The 17,794-nt window shown below is 29.4% G+C and overlaps 3 protein-coding genes across 6 annotated transcripts; 1 reads left to right on the plus strand and 2 right to left on the minus strand.

Annotated features, from left to right (window-relative positions):
- Positions 1-1,506: 1,506 nt before the first annotated feature.
- On the minus strand, positions 1,507-6,309 carry LOC116425207 (gastric triacylglycerol lipase). Of its 2 annotated transcripts, none has more exons than XM_031972627.2 (9): positions 6,256-6,309; positions 5,697-5,808; positions 5,385-5,583; positions 4,388-4,502; positions 4,080-4,323; positions 3,086-3,241; positions 2,693-2,780; positions 2,470-2,615; positions 1,507-2,086 (listed from the first exon to the last, which is right to left on the minus strand). In XM_031972627.2, exons 1-9 carry the CDS (start codon positions 6,276-6,278, stop codon positions 1,934-1,936), a joined length of 1,236 nt encoding a protein of 411 aa, XP_031828487.1. In that variant the 5' UTR covers positions 6,279-6,309; the 3' UTR covers positions 1,507-1,933. The 2 variants fall into 2 exon arrangements, with proteins under 2 accessions (XP_031828487.1, XP_031828488.1); XM_031972628.2 differs by lacking the exon at positions 6,256-6,309 and adding an exon at positions 5,918-6,132.
- A 597-nt stretch (positions 6,310-6,906) lies between these two features.
- Positions 6,907-12,371, plus strand: LOC116425215 (sorting nexin-25). Of its 2 annotated transcripts, none has more exons than XM_031972642.2 (11): positions 6,907-7,273; positions 7,897-8,207; positions 8,284-8,453; positions 8,525-8,919; positions 8,985-9,408; positions 9,473-9,777; positions 9,861-10,118; positions 10,198-10,331; positions 10,402-10,641; positions 10,868-11,150; positions 11,222-12,371. In XM_031972642.2, the coding sequence occupies exons 1-11, from the start codon at positions 7,052-7,054 to the stop codon at positions 11,288-11,290; spliced, it is 2,811 nt and encodes a 936-aa protein (XP_031828502.1). In that variant the 5' UTR covers positions 6,907-7,051; the 3' UTR covers positions 11,291-12,371. The 2 variants fall into 2 exon arrangements, with proteins under 2 accessions (XP_031828502.1, XP_031828503.1); XM_031972643.2 differs by lacking the exon at positions 6,907-7,273 and adding an exon at positions 7,592-7,654.
- Positions 11,222-17,753, minus strand: l(3)80Fg (dnaJ homolog subfamily C member 16 l(3)80Fg). 2 transcript variants are annotated; one of them, XM_076366418.1, is made up of 14 exons: positions 17,698-17,753; positions 17,576-17,601; positions 16,462-16,525; positions 16,201-16,267; positions 15,823-16,016; positions 15,446-15,726; positions 15,175-15,365; positions 14,763-15,097; positions 14,388-14,691; positions 14,164-14,312; positions 13,872-14,096; positions 13,599-13,812; positions 13,413-13,520; positions 11,222-13,333 (listed from the first exon to the last, which is right to left on the minus strand). In XM_076366418.1, the coding sequence occupies exons 1-14, from the start codon at positions 17,736-17,738 to the stop codon at positions 13,208-13,210; spliced, it is 2,325 nt and encodes a 774-aa protein (XP_076222533.1). In that variant the 5' UTR covers positions 17,739-17,753; the 3' UTR covers positions 11,222-13,207. The 2 variants fall into 2 exon arrangements, with proteins under 2 accessions (XP_076222533.1, XP_031828504.1); XM_031972644.2 differs by lacking the exons at positions 17,576-17,601; positions 17,698-17,753 and having other exon boundaries at positions 16,462-16,972.
- Between the last annotated feature and the right edge of the window lie 41 nt (positions 17,754-17,794).

Here is a 17,794-nt window from a genome sequence, read left to right on the forward strand (position 1 = left end):
TGAAAGTTACACAGTAAACAATTTTGATGTAGAACGTTTTCCTATTTAAGTTAAAATAAAACGAAATAATGACTATAAAATAAAAATTGCACAAAATAAAAAGATGTTTTTCTTCGACATTTTAATGCAATTTTATTGCAGGTTAAATTAAAGAAGACAAAATATACTCAATCATTTTTTTACAAAATATTTACATTACAGTAAAATAGAATTAAAGTCTTCCACTACCATGCCTTTTTGTATGCATTAGAAATTCTAAAAGATAATGATTTACATGTTATACAGTAAGTTATAATATCTCATAAATAATTAGTGAAAGCACTTAATTTTGTGCAATTTTAAACGTCCAATGTATTATGTTATTTTTTAAGTGTTTCAGCCTATCAAAATTGTTTACTGCTGACAGTTGTTCGTTCCTGTGATTATTATAAATATAGAAAACTGTTAAAAATCTTGATAAAAGAATTAGAGAGTTATGAAGATTTGACATGAAGTTAGGGTAATTCGGAAGGAATCTAGATTAAGAACACACACGAAAATAAAATTGCCAAAACACATTATAAAAAACCGTTTTATAGAAAGTTACTCATTTTCTTTAAATTGTTACATGCCGGATATGTATACTACATTATGCAGAGTGAGACATTTCATCTGAATTGAACAAAATCTTAAAATCTTTGGTGTTATTTGTAATATGTTATATTACATTAAATACATACATACATATGTAAAGTAAAAACCAACATTTTATTTTCAATTTTTATATTGGAAAAAGAAAATAAAATTGTGTACTTACATTTTTATTATTTAAGTATACTAAAATAATGGTTACCATACTTTCATAGTCAATAATAATGCCCATGTTATCCTTTTTTAAATAAATATCTTATTTATTTTGGATATTGATAAATAAAATGTATTTTTACATTCTTATTCAATAGATTTTTGTAAAAGTAAAAACATATCAAGGGAAACTTAAAAGAGAATAAAATTTTTGAATTACTACTATTATAATAAATAATTAACATTAAAGGGATACACGGGGTATTTTGATTATATATATATTATTTTATTTAAGTGCCTCGCCCTGTATATTAAATGTATATATATTTATGCATGTACATAGACAAGAAGAATATTGTACTTTATTCTATTTCATTTCTGTGTAAAACAATATAATAACTTTTAATATTTCAGACGTATAATAATGTTGTAATCATTTTACAACATAGTACAATGAAAACGAGAACATTATTTTACTGTGTCAAAACAAAATTTAGAATTTATTATTCTTATTTTTGTTCACTATAATTATTTATACTTCCAATTATGGTGAACTAAACATAAATACTTTTCGTGTGTCAGAAAGTATGTTCCAAATGGCAGTTCCAAGAGTATATTTAAAAATATATTAATGAAAATGGCTTTTGCTGCAAGTAAAGACTATGAAGTAACATTATAAAATGAGAAATATGTTATTTAAATATTCTACTGTTAGCGCTCAAAATATAAAAAAAGAAGAATGCTTGTTATCATTTACATATATGAGAAGAATTTTAAAGCAGTTTATGCTATGTTATTTGAAACTCAGTTTTCCACCATGTTAATATATCTTCCTGGCTGAGAACAAGTTGTACAATACTGTGGTTATTAATTTCACGTAATAGTATTTAATACGTATCGGTTAGTAATAAAAAATTAATCGTATAATTGAAACAAAAACAGAACTTTGTGTAGTGCGTTTTATTTATAATAAAATACAAAAAAAAAACATTGAGCTTGTGAGTTCTTAAAGACTGCAAATAAGGTAATTTTATCATCTAATACCCTTGCGTGTATAATTATTTAACAAATAAATTTTGGTTTATCTCTTCATTTATTTCCATCACGAATAACTTATATTAAATTCATTTTACTCTCTTCAAATACCGTTTCACTTGCCGGCCGCTAATAATTTTAATATAGGTTCAAATATCAATGTCACACAATATTTTCCCCATATAAAGTCGTAATGACTAAACTTTTCATTGGATAATTCATCATGAAATACCACGTTAGCAAGTTTCTTTTTCAGCAGATTAACGTCCTAAAAAAATAAAATAATATTTATTGTACGATAAATCTCTCATCATTGTTTACATTATTTTTCAGAGATGTTTAAGTTATTAGTTTTAACGTTTTATTTCACAATTTCCTAATTTCTTGTAAAACTATCAATAAATTACAATGCACAATTGTAAATATGATTTATAAGTGATCGTGAACTGTTATCGTAATTATTTGAGTAATTTCTACTTGTTGTTACTAAATCGTGTAAAACATTTGATGTGTCTTAATTTAATTCAATGTATTTTTTTGCGATCAATTATTGTAAGTGAAGTGTCATTTATAAAACAAAATCCGAATTTTTTATATTTGTTTTAATACTGGAATCTAATAATTTTCGCACGTCACATGTATTTTTGGTACCTCTGGTGTCGCCAGTAAATCGTCATTGCTACTAAAAAGTGCAACTGGTGCAGTCACTTTGTTCAAATCGTATTCTGGTGGTTCCAAAGAATTGTACAACCGAAAATTCTTTTCTTCATTATCGTAGTCATACTCTCTGAAGTGGTCTAAAACACTTTTTCATGTTGAGATCATTCATTATTTATTATTTGTAAATTATAATTTATAGTTTATAATCGCTTACCCTTGTGTGTAAATCCTTGACCGAAATGAACCGCTTGTTTCCAAGAAGCTCCTGCCGGTATGTGACCAAGAATCACCGACCGATTGCCCTAAATATTGTTTGGAAGTTTCTATGTGAATTTTTACTCGAATAATTATAAAATACGTTTAACCCCTTGCCCTATTATTTACAACCATAATCGATGCAAGTACTTTGCCATTAATAATTTATTGAACAAATAAATTCTAGGCATATTCTATATATGTCTAAGTATAATTATTGATAACAGAAGAATAATATTTACTTTAAATTCAAAAGTATTGAATAATATTTATCATTGTTAAATTCTCTTTTAAATCTTCACCACGGGTCTAACACGTTGTTGAAAGGCAAAAGGTTAATACTCAACCTTACCCCACTTAATTCCGACTGGTCAAAACCAGTGATCAAAAAGAGAAAATTGTTGCAAAAAAGTGGTTGGGTTTGATTTTTACAGAACAAATTCGTCACAAGTTTTCCCCAACCAGAACGGGCACGAATTTCTGGATAACCGAACTTTTCACCAATTCTCTGTGAAATCAAACCAAGAGTTATATGTACTAACTTACTATATCAGACAGATATGTATAAATTTCCAATTTTGGAGATTAATATAAAATAATGAAAATTTCAAGGTTTAAGAGATGCTAGAAATGCATAAGTATACGTGCAGTTATTCGCTGAAACAATTACAGGATGTTATTAAAAGACTATGTTAAAGAATGAATAAATAATAGAAGCAACGATCGTTTGTGCAGATAATTGTCATTCTGTAAGAAAAAAAAATTGGATCGTATCATTTTTAGTGTTTTATCCAATGGAATGTTAAATTTACGATTGCTTATATGATAATAATCTTGTTTAGTATCATTGCTTCACGTGTCGGTAGACAGTTGGAAAATTGTGAAAGACTATTGTCTCTAATAGTGCGTATTTCGGGAGACCATGGATCTCCGTGTAAAAGTACATTCTTTTAGCAGTTCGTAAAGACAAATATTAAACTGAAATTAATATTCTCCTTAAAAGTTTTATTAAATAAGAATAAATGGAAAATGTTATTAAAACGTATTGTTTAGACTTCATACATCTGTGTATAGAATAAATGCATGAAACCCGTGGTTAACAATTTTTCATTTATTCAAATTCATTCATATTGGAAGATTGAGAAATGCGTGTAAAACATTTTGAAACATTGTAGGTATTAAAAGAATACTTAAAAATCATTCCCTTTCCCCAGACAACTTGTAGAATACTTTCATTATTTCTTCTTCGGTACGTAACATGCCTTAATCATTAGGATGAAAAAAATGCAATCGATATCGTTGCATACCGTTTTACGCAATCGGAAAAAATTTCACGTACAACTTACCACGCCCATGTATGTTAATTTAGCCAGTTTTGTAATCGGACCGCGCATATTCCCGGTAAAAGCAACAGGAGCAAGGCCAATCATTAAAGCTATTTTCCCATTGTAATTGGGCCTTTTCGACATCATCACCCAAAATTGTGTCGTTCCCTGCGAGTGGCCAATGTAAGAGAGCCTTTCATACCTTGTTTGGTCGAGTATGTAATCGATCGTTGCGGGAAGATCACGGTCGCCAAGCTCATGGTAACTGAAAAAGCGGGTCGACTCCAAGATGAAAAACGTTAAACGATTTTCTATATGAGCAAGCGTACCTAAAATCCCAGAAACGCCGATCCGTCAATGAAATCGACGTGTGGTTTTTCGAGTAGATGTTGCCTCTGTTGTTCCCTAGCCACACATCGTAACCCGCGTCGGCCAATATGTACGCTAAAAATAACAAAATAAAAAAGTTGCTGATCATTTGATCATCTGTAAATAAAACTTAATTCGTATTCGTATATATAATAGTAGGACATCCTACTGTTAAGTCGTCCGTCATCATTGAATATCTTATCGTATCCGTTAGTAGGTACCCTTATCTGTTTTCTAAAGAATTCTGCCTTTTAAGGTAACAGAAGGATTTTTGTTTAGATTTTTATAGTATAGCGATATTTAAGAAACTAGCGAAATATCGAGGAATTTTAATGAAGTTCCGTGGGATTTTAAAATATATATTTACATACATGAAACAGCTTTCTCGACAGAAATTCACATGGGAGCGCTAAAATCGCTATTTAAAGTTTCCGCATTTTTTGGATGTTTCAAATGCTTAACACGTTTTACATTAGTCGCGTGAAAATTGTTACTCGACGCATGTAAGTCGATGATTTAGAAAGTTATTATACAGAAACTATTCTCTTCCTGTATACAACCATTTTGTTTAATTTAACTTTTCACAAGAAAAGACAAAGTATGAATATAGGAACTGCAATGTAAATCTATGTACGTAGTCTTGTTCTATTTTTAATTTAATAAGATTATCAATACTTGAAAAATGTAATTTTAGTAATGAGTTAAATTAATTTTCTTACAATCGAATAGACAGAAATGAAGTTCAAGCAAAAATTTACTTCCCATCTTAAAGACCTTACTAAATTGAAAAATTATTACTCGATTCTATTGTACGGATTCAGTATCGTTAGTAAACAACATGTCTTTAAAGAACGGAGAGCAGAACGAAATATTCGTTTATTTTACTTGTCTTGATCGCTCTATCCAATCAGAATAACGTTACTATCAACTTTACCATACACATATCTATTTAATTACCTAACGAATTACTTGGTCCTTTGAGGATCCAATCGGCGGAACTTCCGGTCAAACCATGCTGTAGCAAAATCGGTGGTTTCCCCAAGATCGCCTTATTATTTCGTCCATGCGGAATCCGATGAATTTCTAAAATATAGCCGTCCTCTGTGATCACGTTATGCGCTTCCACCGGGTAACCGTACTTTCGTATCAATGCGGGCTATTAAAACGAAAATATTTGTAAAACATAATTAAAGGAGAACATGATGTAGAAATACTTTAAGCGGAAGAAATAGTTATCGACCTTAAGAGAAGAGAAACGAAGTAACTCACTGCTGTAAGCTCGACGTCTGGATTACCATTCCCTTTGTGAAACGCAACGACGACATAGCTGGCCGGCACAAAAAATTGCAAAACGACGAGACCTCGTAACAACGACATCATGCTAAAAACAAATCGTCGATGAGAAAAGCGTGAGTATTTTATAGGAGACGACTTGCTTGAGCAGGTGCTCGTGATGTACGTTTCATTTATCCCGTGTTCTCGACCTTTACCGTGTTCATTGCATTGCTTAGCAAATGGAAAGTGCAGTAGAAACTGATAAATTGTGCTGGCCAAGTAGAAGGCACCTCGCAGACTTTACTGCAATCGCAATGCTCTTCTCCGAGAATTGTTACGATACTTTTTTTATTGTATCAATGTGGCAATTTTGAATTGTTTTCAGCGTTTGTTTAAATTTACCGTGATAGATTGCCCTAACTTCTTTTCATTTTCATTATTCTATAGGCACAACCGTCGTCGTTGATCGCAGAAATGTTCTTATCTATATTTAGTTTCATTATCTTTTTCGCTTAGTACATACTTTTATAATCTTTTTAAAGGCTTTTTTTACCTTGTACAAATAAGGTCTAACATCGTGTACGCAGGTTTGACCTGTAGATATTGTGAAAACTGCATACGCAATAGAGGGTGGTTGTTCGCGAAACAAGGTCGATTACATCATTTTACGCATTGTTCCATATTAACCATCGAGAATTACTAAAGGACAATCGTCAGGCTTGCTGTATCTTATTTAACGATATGGATTTTCTTTACAATTTGCCACATTCAATGTAATTGATTTATAATTTGTGAAAAATTAAAACAGAGCGATATAACTTGGAATCAATGTTTTTATTCATAATAATTTAATACTAAGTTGCATTCTATATTTTTGTATTATTCTTTTTTTATTTTCGAAATAAAACGAATATAAAAAGACATTTTTCTGATTGATAAAATAAATCATTGATTGGTAATATAAACCTAAAACTAACATCATGTTTCCCCCATCTACTAATTATAACTTGTAATTATATTAAATTTAAACTACTATTTATATTCAAAGTTACAATTATTTAGTTTTAGAAAAATAATATTACGCTTCCTAATGTACACAAATAAGAAATCACGTTAGTTGGTAATCAAATAAAATTCGAATTTAAAAAGTAATGAAATTTTATCGATATTAAATCACGTGATAAGAAGTGTCCTCTTTCGTGTGACATCTCAAACTTTAGTTTACGATAAACGATGGCGATGGTAGTGTCATTTACGTCAGCTCTCTTGTGGCTGAATTAAAGTCGTTTTGTAAATAGGAAATTGAAAATGTAATATTTATTGTCATATGACTAGAATAAGAAGGAATAATGGTATCGATCAGTATTCTGTGTATTCCAATTGTTATCTCATTCTTCTACTGGAATAACTTATTATGGTACTATATATTTGGAATGTTAACCATATCATGTTTCTTTATGGGATGTTTAATTGTTATGTTCATAAACATCGCACTTTCTCCGAAACACCAAACTGGGGCAGGCACATTGAAAACGGTCGCTGAAATGGATGCTTTTCACAATTTGTTAATGGTATGTTTACACAAAAGTATATTTTTGTAAGCTAATAAAAAATAAGTTTTAAGTGAATAGAATTTCTTTACCAACTTTCAATTTGATTAAATCAACGATAAAATAAGAAGTCTAATACATTGTATTGTATTTTATTTATCAAAAATATATAACTGTCTATATTTACTGTTTTTAAAGAGATATTTATGACTATATAATAATTTTAAATTATTTTCAAATAAATAAAATTACATTTATTCTACGAATGACATTGAAACACCTTTATTTTATTCATTTTTTCATTGATACATGTTGATAAGATAACAGGTATTATAGGAAAATAATGAACATTGTACACCAATCTATCTCTTGCCATATCAACATTTTATTATTAGATTATAGGTGGTTAATTTTTACATGGAAAATGAAATGCATTTCAACATCCTTAATTTAATTCTTTTGCTATAGCTAGATTAGGTTCATTTAAATTAAGAATAGCTGATTATAATGCTCACACAATGTTTTGCATTAGGTGTTTTTAAATTCAAAATTAATAATTTTTGTTAGGTTATTTTGTGGTAGATTTAGAAGTAATAGAAATAATTTTATAGTCATGGTTATTAATTATTTTTTAACGGTTTTAGAAAGGATATACAATTCAAACTTCAAACACCAAAAAATATGCAAAATATCCATTGGTCTTTACTCGCATGGTGGATGGAGCCCTACAGAACCTATTGGATTTAATTTTTCAAGATTTTATTGGTGTTTGGCTCAGTGAATTGGCTTTTAATTCTGAACAAATAATAGACAATATGAAACAAGATATATGGGGTGCAATCCAAAGTCTACATGGTCGCTTGTCTAAAGTGGATCACACAAAATTAGTCGTTTGTAATATAGTAAATAAGATTACTTTTCATTTTGAAAAGATTAGGATTGCTCAAGCAGCTTCGTATGTTCAGCTAAACTATTTTAATTATTACACAATAATAATTACCAAAGTAACATATTTTTCAATTTTTGAATAGATCTGAAGGTGAGGATCCAGTATTTATTTTATCAACACATTTAATGTCACCTACATCCGAATTAGACTACTTGAGAAGAGTCAGCGAATTATATATTTTGCTTTTGTTGCCACGTTGTTATTCTCTTGTACCAATAAAATATTTGCTGAGGGAAATTCTTGCATGTAAAAGTAAGTTTAATATAAAACTTTTCCGTTTATAGAATTATGTACTAAATATTTAATTTATTGTATATTTATAGTTCTAAAACCAGCAATAGACTTAATAACTGATCCGGATTACATCAATCAAAAGATTTTATCTTATATTGATCAGCAACAACTCGCAGAAGCAATGCACAGAAAAACATATGAGTATGCTGAATCGTTCGAAGACTTTATACGTATGATCAAAAGTTCCAAGGATTTAGAAGTTTTGAAGCATATCAGATATAATATTGTTACTGAAATTATGCAAGCCACGACAATACAGAATGTTAAAAGAGCACAAGGTTTAGATCCAGACAATAATGCATTTGGAAAATCCGATGCTATTCAAGCTAGAAAATTAAAGAGGTATATCGGCCAACTGACATATGCTAAAGATACATGCGAATGTCACATGCAATCATTAGGGTGGAATGGATATCCTGTTCAGGTTGCAAAAATAATTTTCTTTATCATTTGTTACTAAGAGTTATATTTGACAACAGTGTTTTATAGGCCAATGATATACCTGATTCAGCAGAAATCACTGATGAGAGAATATTGCCATTGCAATATATTCTGGATAATATAATAGGTCGAAGATATCTTTCACAATTTTTAGAACAAGTTGCTAGTCAAGACTTGATCGGGTACTGGGCAGCTGTACAAGAATTACGCAATGCTGATAAATCCCATTGGCATCAATTGGGTGCAGAAATTTTTTATACTTATATTACATCTCCTACTGCTGAAATAAAAGTTGACAGAGCTATTAGAAAAAAAATGGAAAGTTTTTTATTAGGTGATATAGGGCCTAACGTGTTTTATGAAGTTCAAAACAGTGTTGTTAAAACTTTGGAAGAAAAATATTATCCCTCGTTTGTAGTAAGTGAACAATACAAAAATATGCAACAAGCGTTACTCAATGAAAGAACAGATGGTTAGTATTTACTTCTTTTATTGCGGATGTACTATAATTTATGTATTGTGTATATAATTTTTAGATTTAGTAGAAGATCGTCGTATAACAAATGGAACGTTAACAGAAAATGTATCTTTACTTGTTGGAGAACATTCAAATTTTGCTCGCAGTAAATTAGATCAATTACAAGAAAAATTGAACAATAAGATGCAAGCTTTACAAGCATTGAAAACTTCATTGAAACCAGAAAGCAAGGTTTTGAATTTTTTGGCTAAAGAAGTTGAGTGGCTGCAAAGCGAGAAAAGGCAACTAGAAGCTCATTTAACTCATACTGAAATGTGGTCAGAGCATTTAGGCCATTGGAGAGTAGAAGTACAAAGTGCAGAAGTAAGGAAGGCTTAAAATATTAATCAGTAAAAATAAATAAATAGAGTTAAGTATTATTAATTTGAGAAATACTTGTTAAATAGATACCAGACAATGGAGAATCTCCACAGTTTGTTTTGGTTGTTCATATGGCCGAAGATGAAAATAATAGTGATAGTATATGCAGTGGTTGGGTAGTGCTGAGAAAATTACAAGATTTTCAAGATTTACACAGAAAACTTCGTCAACTCTGTTCCAACATAAAAAATTTAGATTTACCATCGCAACCTTTGAAATTCTTTGGAAAATCTGATAAAAATACTTTAGAAAAAGCAAAAATGCAAATTCAAAAATACTTAAATGTAAATTTCTAAATTATTATCTTCATTTAATAGAAAGTTTCAATGTTCGTCTTTTGATTAATACAATTATTATTTTCAGTTTGTTCTAGAAGATGAAAAACTTAATCAGAATGAATCTCTGTACATCTTTCTTAGTCCAAGTTCAGAACACTTGAAATATGCACCTCCCTCTCCAAAAAAATCTCGGTTCTCTTTATCAACATTATTCAAAACGTATGAAAGTGTCTGATTTAATATTATTATGCTTTTGTTCTAAATTAACTATTTGAACCATTTATATTAGATCCAGTACTACCAGTGAAATTCGCGACAAAGAAGATGAAGATGATTATTCTCTCTTGTTGGATGATACTGACAGTGGACGATCAGTCACAGATGGATACTTAAGTTCCAATAAAGATGCGATTGCAGAACCTCTGTATACACTTTTAGGCGAAATTTTTGATTTAAGAGGGGTATTTCGATGGCTGAGGCGTTCATTAATTACTTTTGTTCAAATAACTTACGGTCGAACAATCAATAGGTATAATTAATAATCATTAAAATTGTTAAATTAATATATTCGCGGCTGCTGATGTGAATCAGGTCTTTTCAAATATAACTTTTGAACACAACAGATCATTACAAGACTAATATTACAAAACAAATTTTCTAATTTTTTAAAAAAGCGAAAAATTTGTCAGCCACGAATGTGTTAATAATCTTTTATCTTAAATAAAGATAAACACGGAATTATATACACTTTTCAGACAAATCAGGGACACCATTGCGTGGGTGTTTTCAGAGCCAATGCTTCATTATTATGTACAATTATTTACAAAATCTTGGTGGCCAAATGGCTATTTGGTGTCTGGAAATTTTCTTCGTACGGATGAGGAGAAACTAAAAACACGTGGCGAAGCACGAAGACAATTCCTAAATAATGTACCTGATGTTTTAACTAATTTGGTTGGTGCCCAAAGTGCTCAACGTGGTGCAATTAAAATTTTTGATTCCTTGCAGAATGTAAACTTAAACAAACAATTATTTTATGTAAGTTATTACATTTTAACAAAGCTTCTAATGTCTGATTTGATTGTTAAATGTTTAATTCTTTTTTGCAGGATATCTTTGAAGTTGTAATGTATGAAGTATTTCCAGAATTAACAGAATTAAAACATTCATTGCAGTGAACTATATGTACGAGTATTCCTTGTACATTTTTTTTTAGCAAACATTATACATTTTGTAAAATCAAACGAATACAAATCTTGTTCACATATCTTTATTTCATCATGTTTTAAATATTTTCATAGACTGTATACACAATGTAAACAATTCTTTTATACATCACTCTTTTTCCATGCATTTAAAGATCAAAAAGATAATTTTGTAAAATATGATTAAAGTATGATTAAAGTATGTACTGAACGTAAATTTATTTTCAGTCATCACATAAGCCAAGTCATTTTTTACCGTGATACGTGTTATATACATTTATAGGTTGAATTTTCTTAATAAGAGATTTTGTAATGTATCACATGTGCGTTGTCATTTATATAAGAAATTGATAATCTATCAATAATAATCTGTATTTCGCGATATAACATTCTTTAATTTTACTTTTTAATGCGGTTAAAGAGTAACTATATTCTTCTAGATTAAAATCTATATATCAATCACTATATAATCTTATAATTTGTAAAACAATAACAATCTTTAAAACAAACAATAAATAAGAGATTATCCAATAAATAAAATACATTACGATATATTATTCATTTATAATTTAATTTACATTCAATTATCATTCATTTCATATATAATTTATAGTCAAATAAAAACAGGTATGTAATATATCAATAATGAACAAATACTATACATTTTATTTCACTTAACTGAAGTATGAAAGTGACATTATTTATGTGATGACTTGATATTCAAATGAGCAACGCTGTGATATTGATTTCTTCAATTATTCAAAATATAATTTAAAGATATACATCGTCTAAGTATAGCTGAAAAAGGGACTAGCTTTTGTATTATTTAATATTAAAGTATTGTTCTATGAGAATATTAACCATTCTCTTTCGATCAACTATAAAGTATCTATTATTTTTAATCTGCATATGACTTGTATAAAGCACGTATTATTAATTGTTATTGTTATTTTTATTATTATAGTTATGAATTTCCGCTTAGAACGAATCAATAGATGTAGGAATACGTTTGTTGCCAGTTTCTACGGTAAATAAAAATACAAGATTCAAAAAATGTATAAGATAATATAAATATATGTTCATAGGAAAGACAAAAATACATTCTTACATATTAACGTAATGTACACAAAGTTTGATAATAAAATACTCGGACTATATTACATTGTTTTGCGAGGATTGTGAAATTTGGTAATGATATTATATTTATAACAAATTTAGTGAAAGAATCGCACCGATGTGAATTTGTATGAGAAAGTTTGTAAATTAATTGAATATTTTGAAGTACTTATGAATCAGCATGAAAAAGATTAAATATCAATCGAATTACATCTATGTCCAGGAACATTTTTTTTATCAAACTTCGTATGTAATATGGAAAGCTACAAGTATGCTAGAACATACCGCTATAGAACAAGTACCATACATTATGTTAAAAGAAATCGAAATGAATGGAAATTATTGACATATTACAAATATATAAATATACAGTGCCTAATATTTAAACAAGTAATATAAATACTGTTATGTCTTTAATAGCATCGACTAGAATTATTTAAGGTAGTATTAAAAATTCAGAGATTATCGTTACTTATGTAATCGTTCAAAATAATGAAAATGTTTAGTTCTACGAGAACATTATCGACTATGATGATATAGTATGAAATTTTTCTCAATTGCGGTAAATGGAGTATCTAAAATCTATGTATACGGAACATTGTGAGTAACTTTAGAAATAATGTTTCATATACAATGAATATGTTTTAGCTTTGAACAAAAGTAAAGATGTATCTTTTCAATTGTTGGACTTCCAAGTGACGCATGTTGACTAGTTGGATCCCTTTCGCTATTGCAAAAAGTGTACACATTACAAGAATGCATACCAGTGTTTAATTACTTGGCAGTGAATTCGGGCCAATAGTTTATATAATAACGATGTGTTAAACCTTCGAATAATCTGTCTAACCACATAGGCAGACCGTCCAAAAGATTATCCTGATACAATACATTGTTTCCGCTCTGCGAACAACACAATTCCATATGACTTACTTCGTTTTTATTTCAATAATATTTTTAATGAATTTTATTTATTCAATACCTCGTCTTCAGAAAGATCGGATTCGTTAGAACTATCAAAACCAATAAATGCACCAGCTTCAGCATCATCTGCTCTTCGAGTTAATTGTTTCGTCATTCGTTCCATTCGCTATGAATATAACTATCGTTCAATATTTTTTAATTCTCATACACAAGGAACAGTGAAATAAATATTCTTAGTTTATACCTTAGAACCTTTTCCTTTACTACATTCTGGATGTTTGGCATGGTACATACAAAAATATTTACGGTGCCCGTTTAATGATAGTACAGTGCCAACACAATTTTTGGCATTTATATTTAACTCCTTTTGTTCTGACAAAGTGAGGGATAGTAACTTTTTATACCAATCTAATCCTCTTTCGAGAGACATGTGCCCAAACATAAGGGTCTTATTTTTTCTGCAATAAAAGATGAGTATTTTCATTATGAATTACAAAATAAAATCTTATTGACTCACCTATAAGGCCACACAGCTTTATGAAAAGCTGGTAATAATTTTAGTCTACTTTGAGCATCAACTAATAGTATAATGGTTCTACAGCCTGGTTTCAATAGTCGAACTAAACCATTATATTTCTCTGCGCGTAATTCATGTAATCGCAATTGCGGCTGTGATGGTGTCGATTTACCGTTATCCTTACATTGAGCACGTTCAGCTTGAACATTCGCTTCTTCTAGTTTCCTACAATGAAATACGACATTAAGGAATTTATTTTATGTTCACGTTTTTATAATATCAAATTACTCACACTAAATACGACATTCCGTATCCTGCTGCTCCAATTAACATTAGAGTAGCAATTACTGATACCAAAGGTAAAATCTGCTCTTTAGTAAGACTATCTGATATATAATCTACAGCTAACAATGCCTTGCCAATAAGTTTATCTACTGTACCCTGTAGAAATAATGAAATAGCAATAATTGGTAGCACTGTATCCAGTTTAAACCTCGAAAAAATACAAGTAAATACCTGTGCATGTTCATCTGCTAATTCTCCTACAACCGCAGCATATGGCAGAGCTTCAGATGCTCTTAGTAATCTCTGTATAGTTTGTTCCAAATTTCGACGTGTTTCGTTCCACTGATTCTCATCTTGAGCAGCCTCAATCCAACCAGTAGGTAACCATTCGTACTTCAGATGATTCGCATCTCTTCTCCAAATGATGACAATGTGTAACAAAGGTTCTAAAGGACTTCCTTCGCCTGTCGATAATGCTGATACAAATTCTGGTTGTGTATCTTTAAATACGTATGTGTATCTAACCCGTTCAGTGCTGTAAATTTTAATAAACTATTACATACTGAAATAGTGATTAGAAAAATTGTATATTTACTATAATATTACCTGTAAGATGATTCTAAAGCTGCTTGTCTAAATTTATGTCTTGCAACATCATGGAGGGGATTATTCTGTTGTGATATTAGAACTGCACACAATCGCTTTTGTGGTCTTAACCATTCAGGTGGACAAACAGAATCTAGCATCGCTTGATTCGAAAGTCTTGGCAAAGCAAGAAATTTATTATTTGATATAATATTGTGCATCGTATCACTGGATATATCTTTCATACTAACGGATGCCATAGGTTTTTCAGAATTTTCATTAAACAATAACAAAGTATCTAAATCTGCAGAAATCTTATACTTTGTTACAATAGATTCTGTATCTTCATTTCCAGTCTGTAAGAATAAAATTATATATTATCGAAGAATTGAATAATTCTTAGAATACTATAATGTCATTATAAAATTTTTACCTGGACAAAACCAAATGCAACACGATCTCTGTAGTAAAATGCAATAAATAGATATCGTAATCGTATTGATTCTTTTCTGTCAAATATTAAAGCTCGAATTCTATTATCTATCCATCCTGAGAGGAAATTGTCTACATTATTTTCGTTTATGTTAGGTATTAATTTATATGGGAATTTGTTTCGTAAGAAGTCTGAAAGATGATAAGTATTAAGAATTTAATATTCAACATCAGTATAAATGAAATGCTCAATTAGTTTTTAAAATACATACCAACAATCTTTTGCACACTGAACAAAGATTCTTTATACACACTAGTGCGACCTTCTATTGTCACAACAAGGCATGGCAATGAATGAATACCCAATCTTCTTGCCAAAGCAGATTCTTTCTCAGCATGTGCAGTTGCTAACCCGAGACCCAATGGTTCTAATTCGTCCACCAAGCGGCGCCATGTTGGTTCTACTTGCAAACACGCAAAACACCAATCCGAATAGAATAATATTACATAAGGTGTACGAAAAGTTTTTGGTACTATCACATTTTCGAATGATCTGTAATAAATATAATTATGTTTAAGATGGTCAATTATCATAATTTATACAAACATATCTATTCTATATAAATTTATTCTATATAAATATACAAACCGATATGTGATGCTCATCTTGTAAAAGAGTGAAATATCTCGAGTTTGATAATGGAACTTAAAATTTCCACCAAATAATTCTTCCAAAGGATCAAGAACATTAAATTGACTATTATCTCTTCTCTGTCTAGGAATACTTTCTTCTGTGATTCCATGATTATCAAATTTTTTTCTTCTTTCTGGATCAGTTAAGATCTAACAAAACAATTAAAACATTAAATCACAGAACTGTCAAGAAAACACTGAATCATTCATATATAATACATATATATATGCATATACACATACATACATATATACATATATATATATATATATATATATATATATATATATATATATATATATATATATATTTCTGCCAAAATATTAATTTTACCTCATATGCCTTTGTAATTTCCACAAATTTATTTTCGGCACCAGGATGATCGGTTTTATCAGGATGCCTAAGAAGCAATATGTAATTAATAAAAAATAAGCAGACATTTTAATGTCCATGAAGATTGTGTACTAAATATAAAATAAGTTTTTATTAATAATATTCCACTATCATGTAAAATGTATGGCATATAAAATCAAGAATGGATTTTTTTTATTTTTATGCAATAAAATAAAGTATAATAGTCACATCGATGCTCACCATTCTTTGACAAGATTTTTATATGCCTTTCGAATTTCTTGTAAGGTTGCACGTTTGTGGACACCTAAGATTTTATACGGGTTTCCCAATGATTCGATTCCACCCGCCGACGACAGTAAATTAGTTATTATAATGAAAATCACGATAAAAAATGAAAACCTCATTAATAATTCTATATTAACCACTTTTCTGTTAATGTTATTCGATCGTTTGCTTACTGACTTCGAGGTTCTTAAAAAATTAATCGATAACATTATTTGTAATGCAGTTTTAACGTGCGTGTATGTCTATTGAATTATACACTTTAACATGAAGTCAACATTGGCTATAACTATCCCGTTTTCTCTTTACAGTGTTTAGCAAACATGTTCAGCACAAATTTTGGCTTATTTTTACGCCGGAAACTCTGTCATTGCAGTTTTATAGTGATGTTTCTGGATGACCATGTTGTCAAATCGAATATATACGGTGGACATTAAATCCTAGAATGCTCTAGTAACGGTATAGAATCGATTGTAAGAGGGCGCTAAAATAGATACAATTTTTCTTTATATATTTTTTAACTTATGTCTAAAAAATTGTTTTATATGTTGCAAGATAATGAAAATTTAATAGAATTTTATTTTTTTCTAAACTGATAAGTGTGCACTGGTTCAGCTACCAAATTTGATATCATATTGAAATATGCATGAACACGACACTGTCCAATAATATAAATTTGGTTAAATTACCAGTTTCTAAATTCAAAAACTTTATTTTCCCTAACAATTAAAGCGTATTTTCTTAAATTAAAATCTTTTAACTATAAATTTAAACACAATCGTTTATAAAAGATAAAAAAATGTATATTAAAATTTTGTGCGCGATCCATCCATGAAATTTCCAGCATGGTAATCTAGGGAAATTAGGAAATTCTTTATAATCACAGAGTATGTAATATGTACTATTTATATACATTTTCATAATTTGAATTCAACGAAATTACATATTGGCGTTATAACAAAGAACTCGCGATAATTAGTTGGATTTTACGACCATTCTATTAGTGACTTTATGTAACAGCTTTTACGTAACAAGTTACTAGCTAAATAGTAATTTCACATTTAAATTTTACCTGCTTGTGGCGCGCTTAAGATTGACCTATAAAAGTAAAGCGAGCAGATTCTAATGAAATTAACAAATCCACAGAAGAAAACAATTGTTACATTTACTAGATTCTAAATAAATAATACTTACAAATAATATGACAAATTAAAAACATTCTTTTCCTTTATCATGTTCAAATACGCAATAATAATGTACTATGTGTGAACCTTCACTTTGAACATACTTA

Source organism: Nomia melanderi, chromosome 4, assembly GCF_051020985.1.
Source record: "Nomia melanderi isolate GNS246 chromosome 4, iyNomMela1, whole genome shotgun sequence".
Classification (NCBI taxonomy): Eukaryota; Metazoa; Arthropoda; class Insecta; order Hymenoptera; family Halictidae; genus Nomia; species Nomia melanderi.

Excerpts from the sequence above, each read along its gene's own strand:
- LOC116425215 (XM_031972642.2), top strand. The coding sequence starts at position 7,052 with ATGGTATCGATCAGTATTCTGTGTATTCCAATTGTTATCTCATTCTTC. Across the intron at positions 8,454-8,524 it reads GGAAATTCTTGCATGTAAAA|TTCTAAAACCAGCAATAGAC; the intron begins GTAAGTTTAATA and ends GTATATTTATAG. Across the intron at positions 10,642-10,867 it reads TACGGTCGAACAATCAATAG|ACAAATCAGGGACACCATTG; the intron begins GTATAATTAATA and ends TACACTTTTCAG.
- LOC116425207 (XM_031972627.2), bottom strand. The coding sequence starts at position 6,278 with ATGTTAGACCTTATTTGTACAAG. Across the intron at positions 5,809-6,255 it reads TTAGACCTTATTTGTACAAG|CATGATGTCGTTGTTACGAG; the intron begins GTAAAAAAAGCC and ends ATTTGTTTTTAG. Across the intron at positions 4,503-5,384 it reads AGGACCAAGTAATTCGTTAG|CGTACATATTGGCCGACGCG; the intron begins GTAATTAAATAG and ends TGTTATTTTTAG.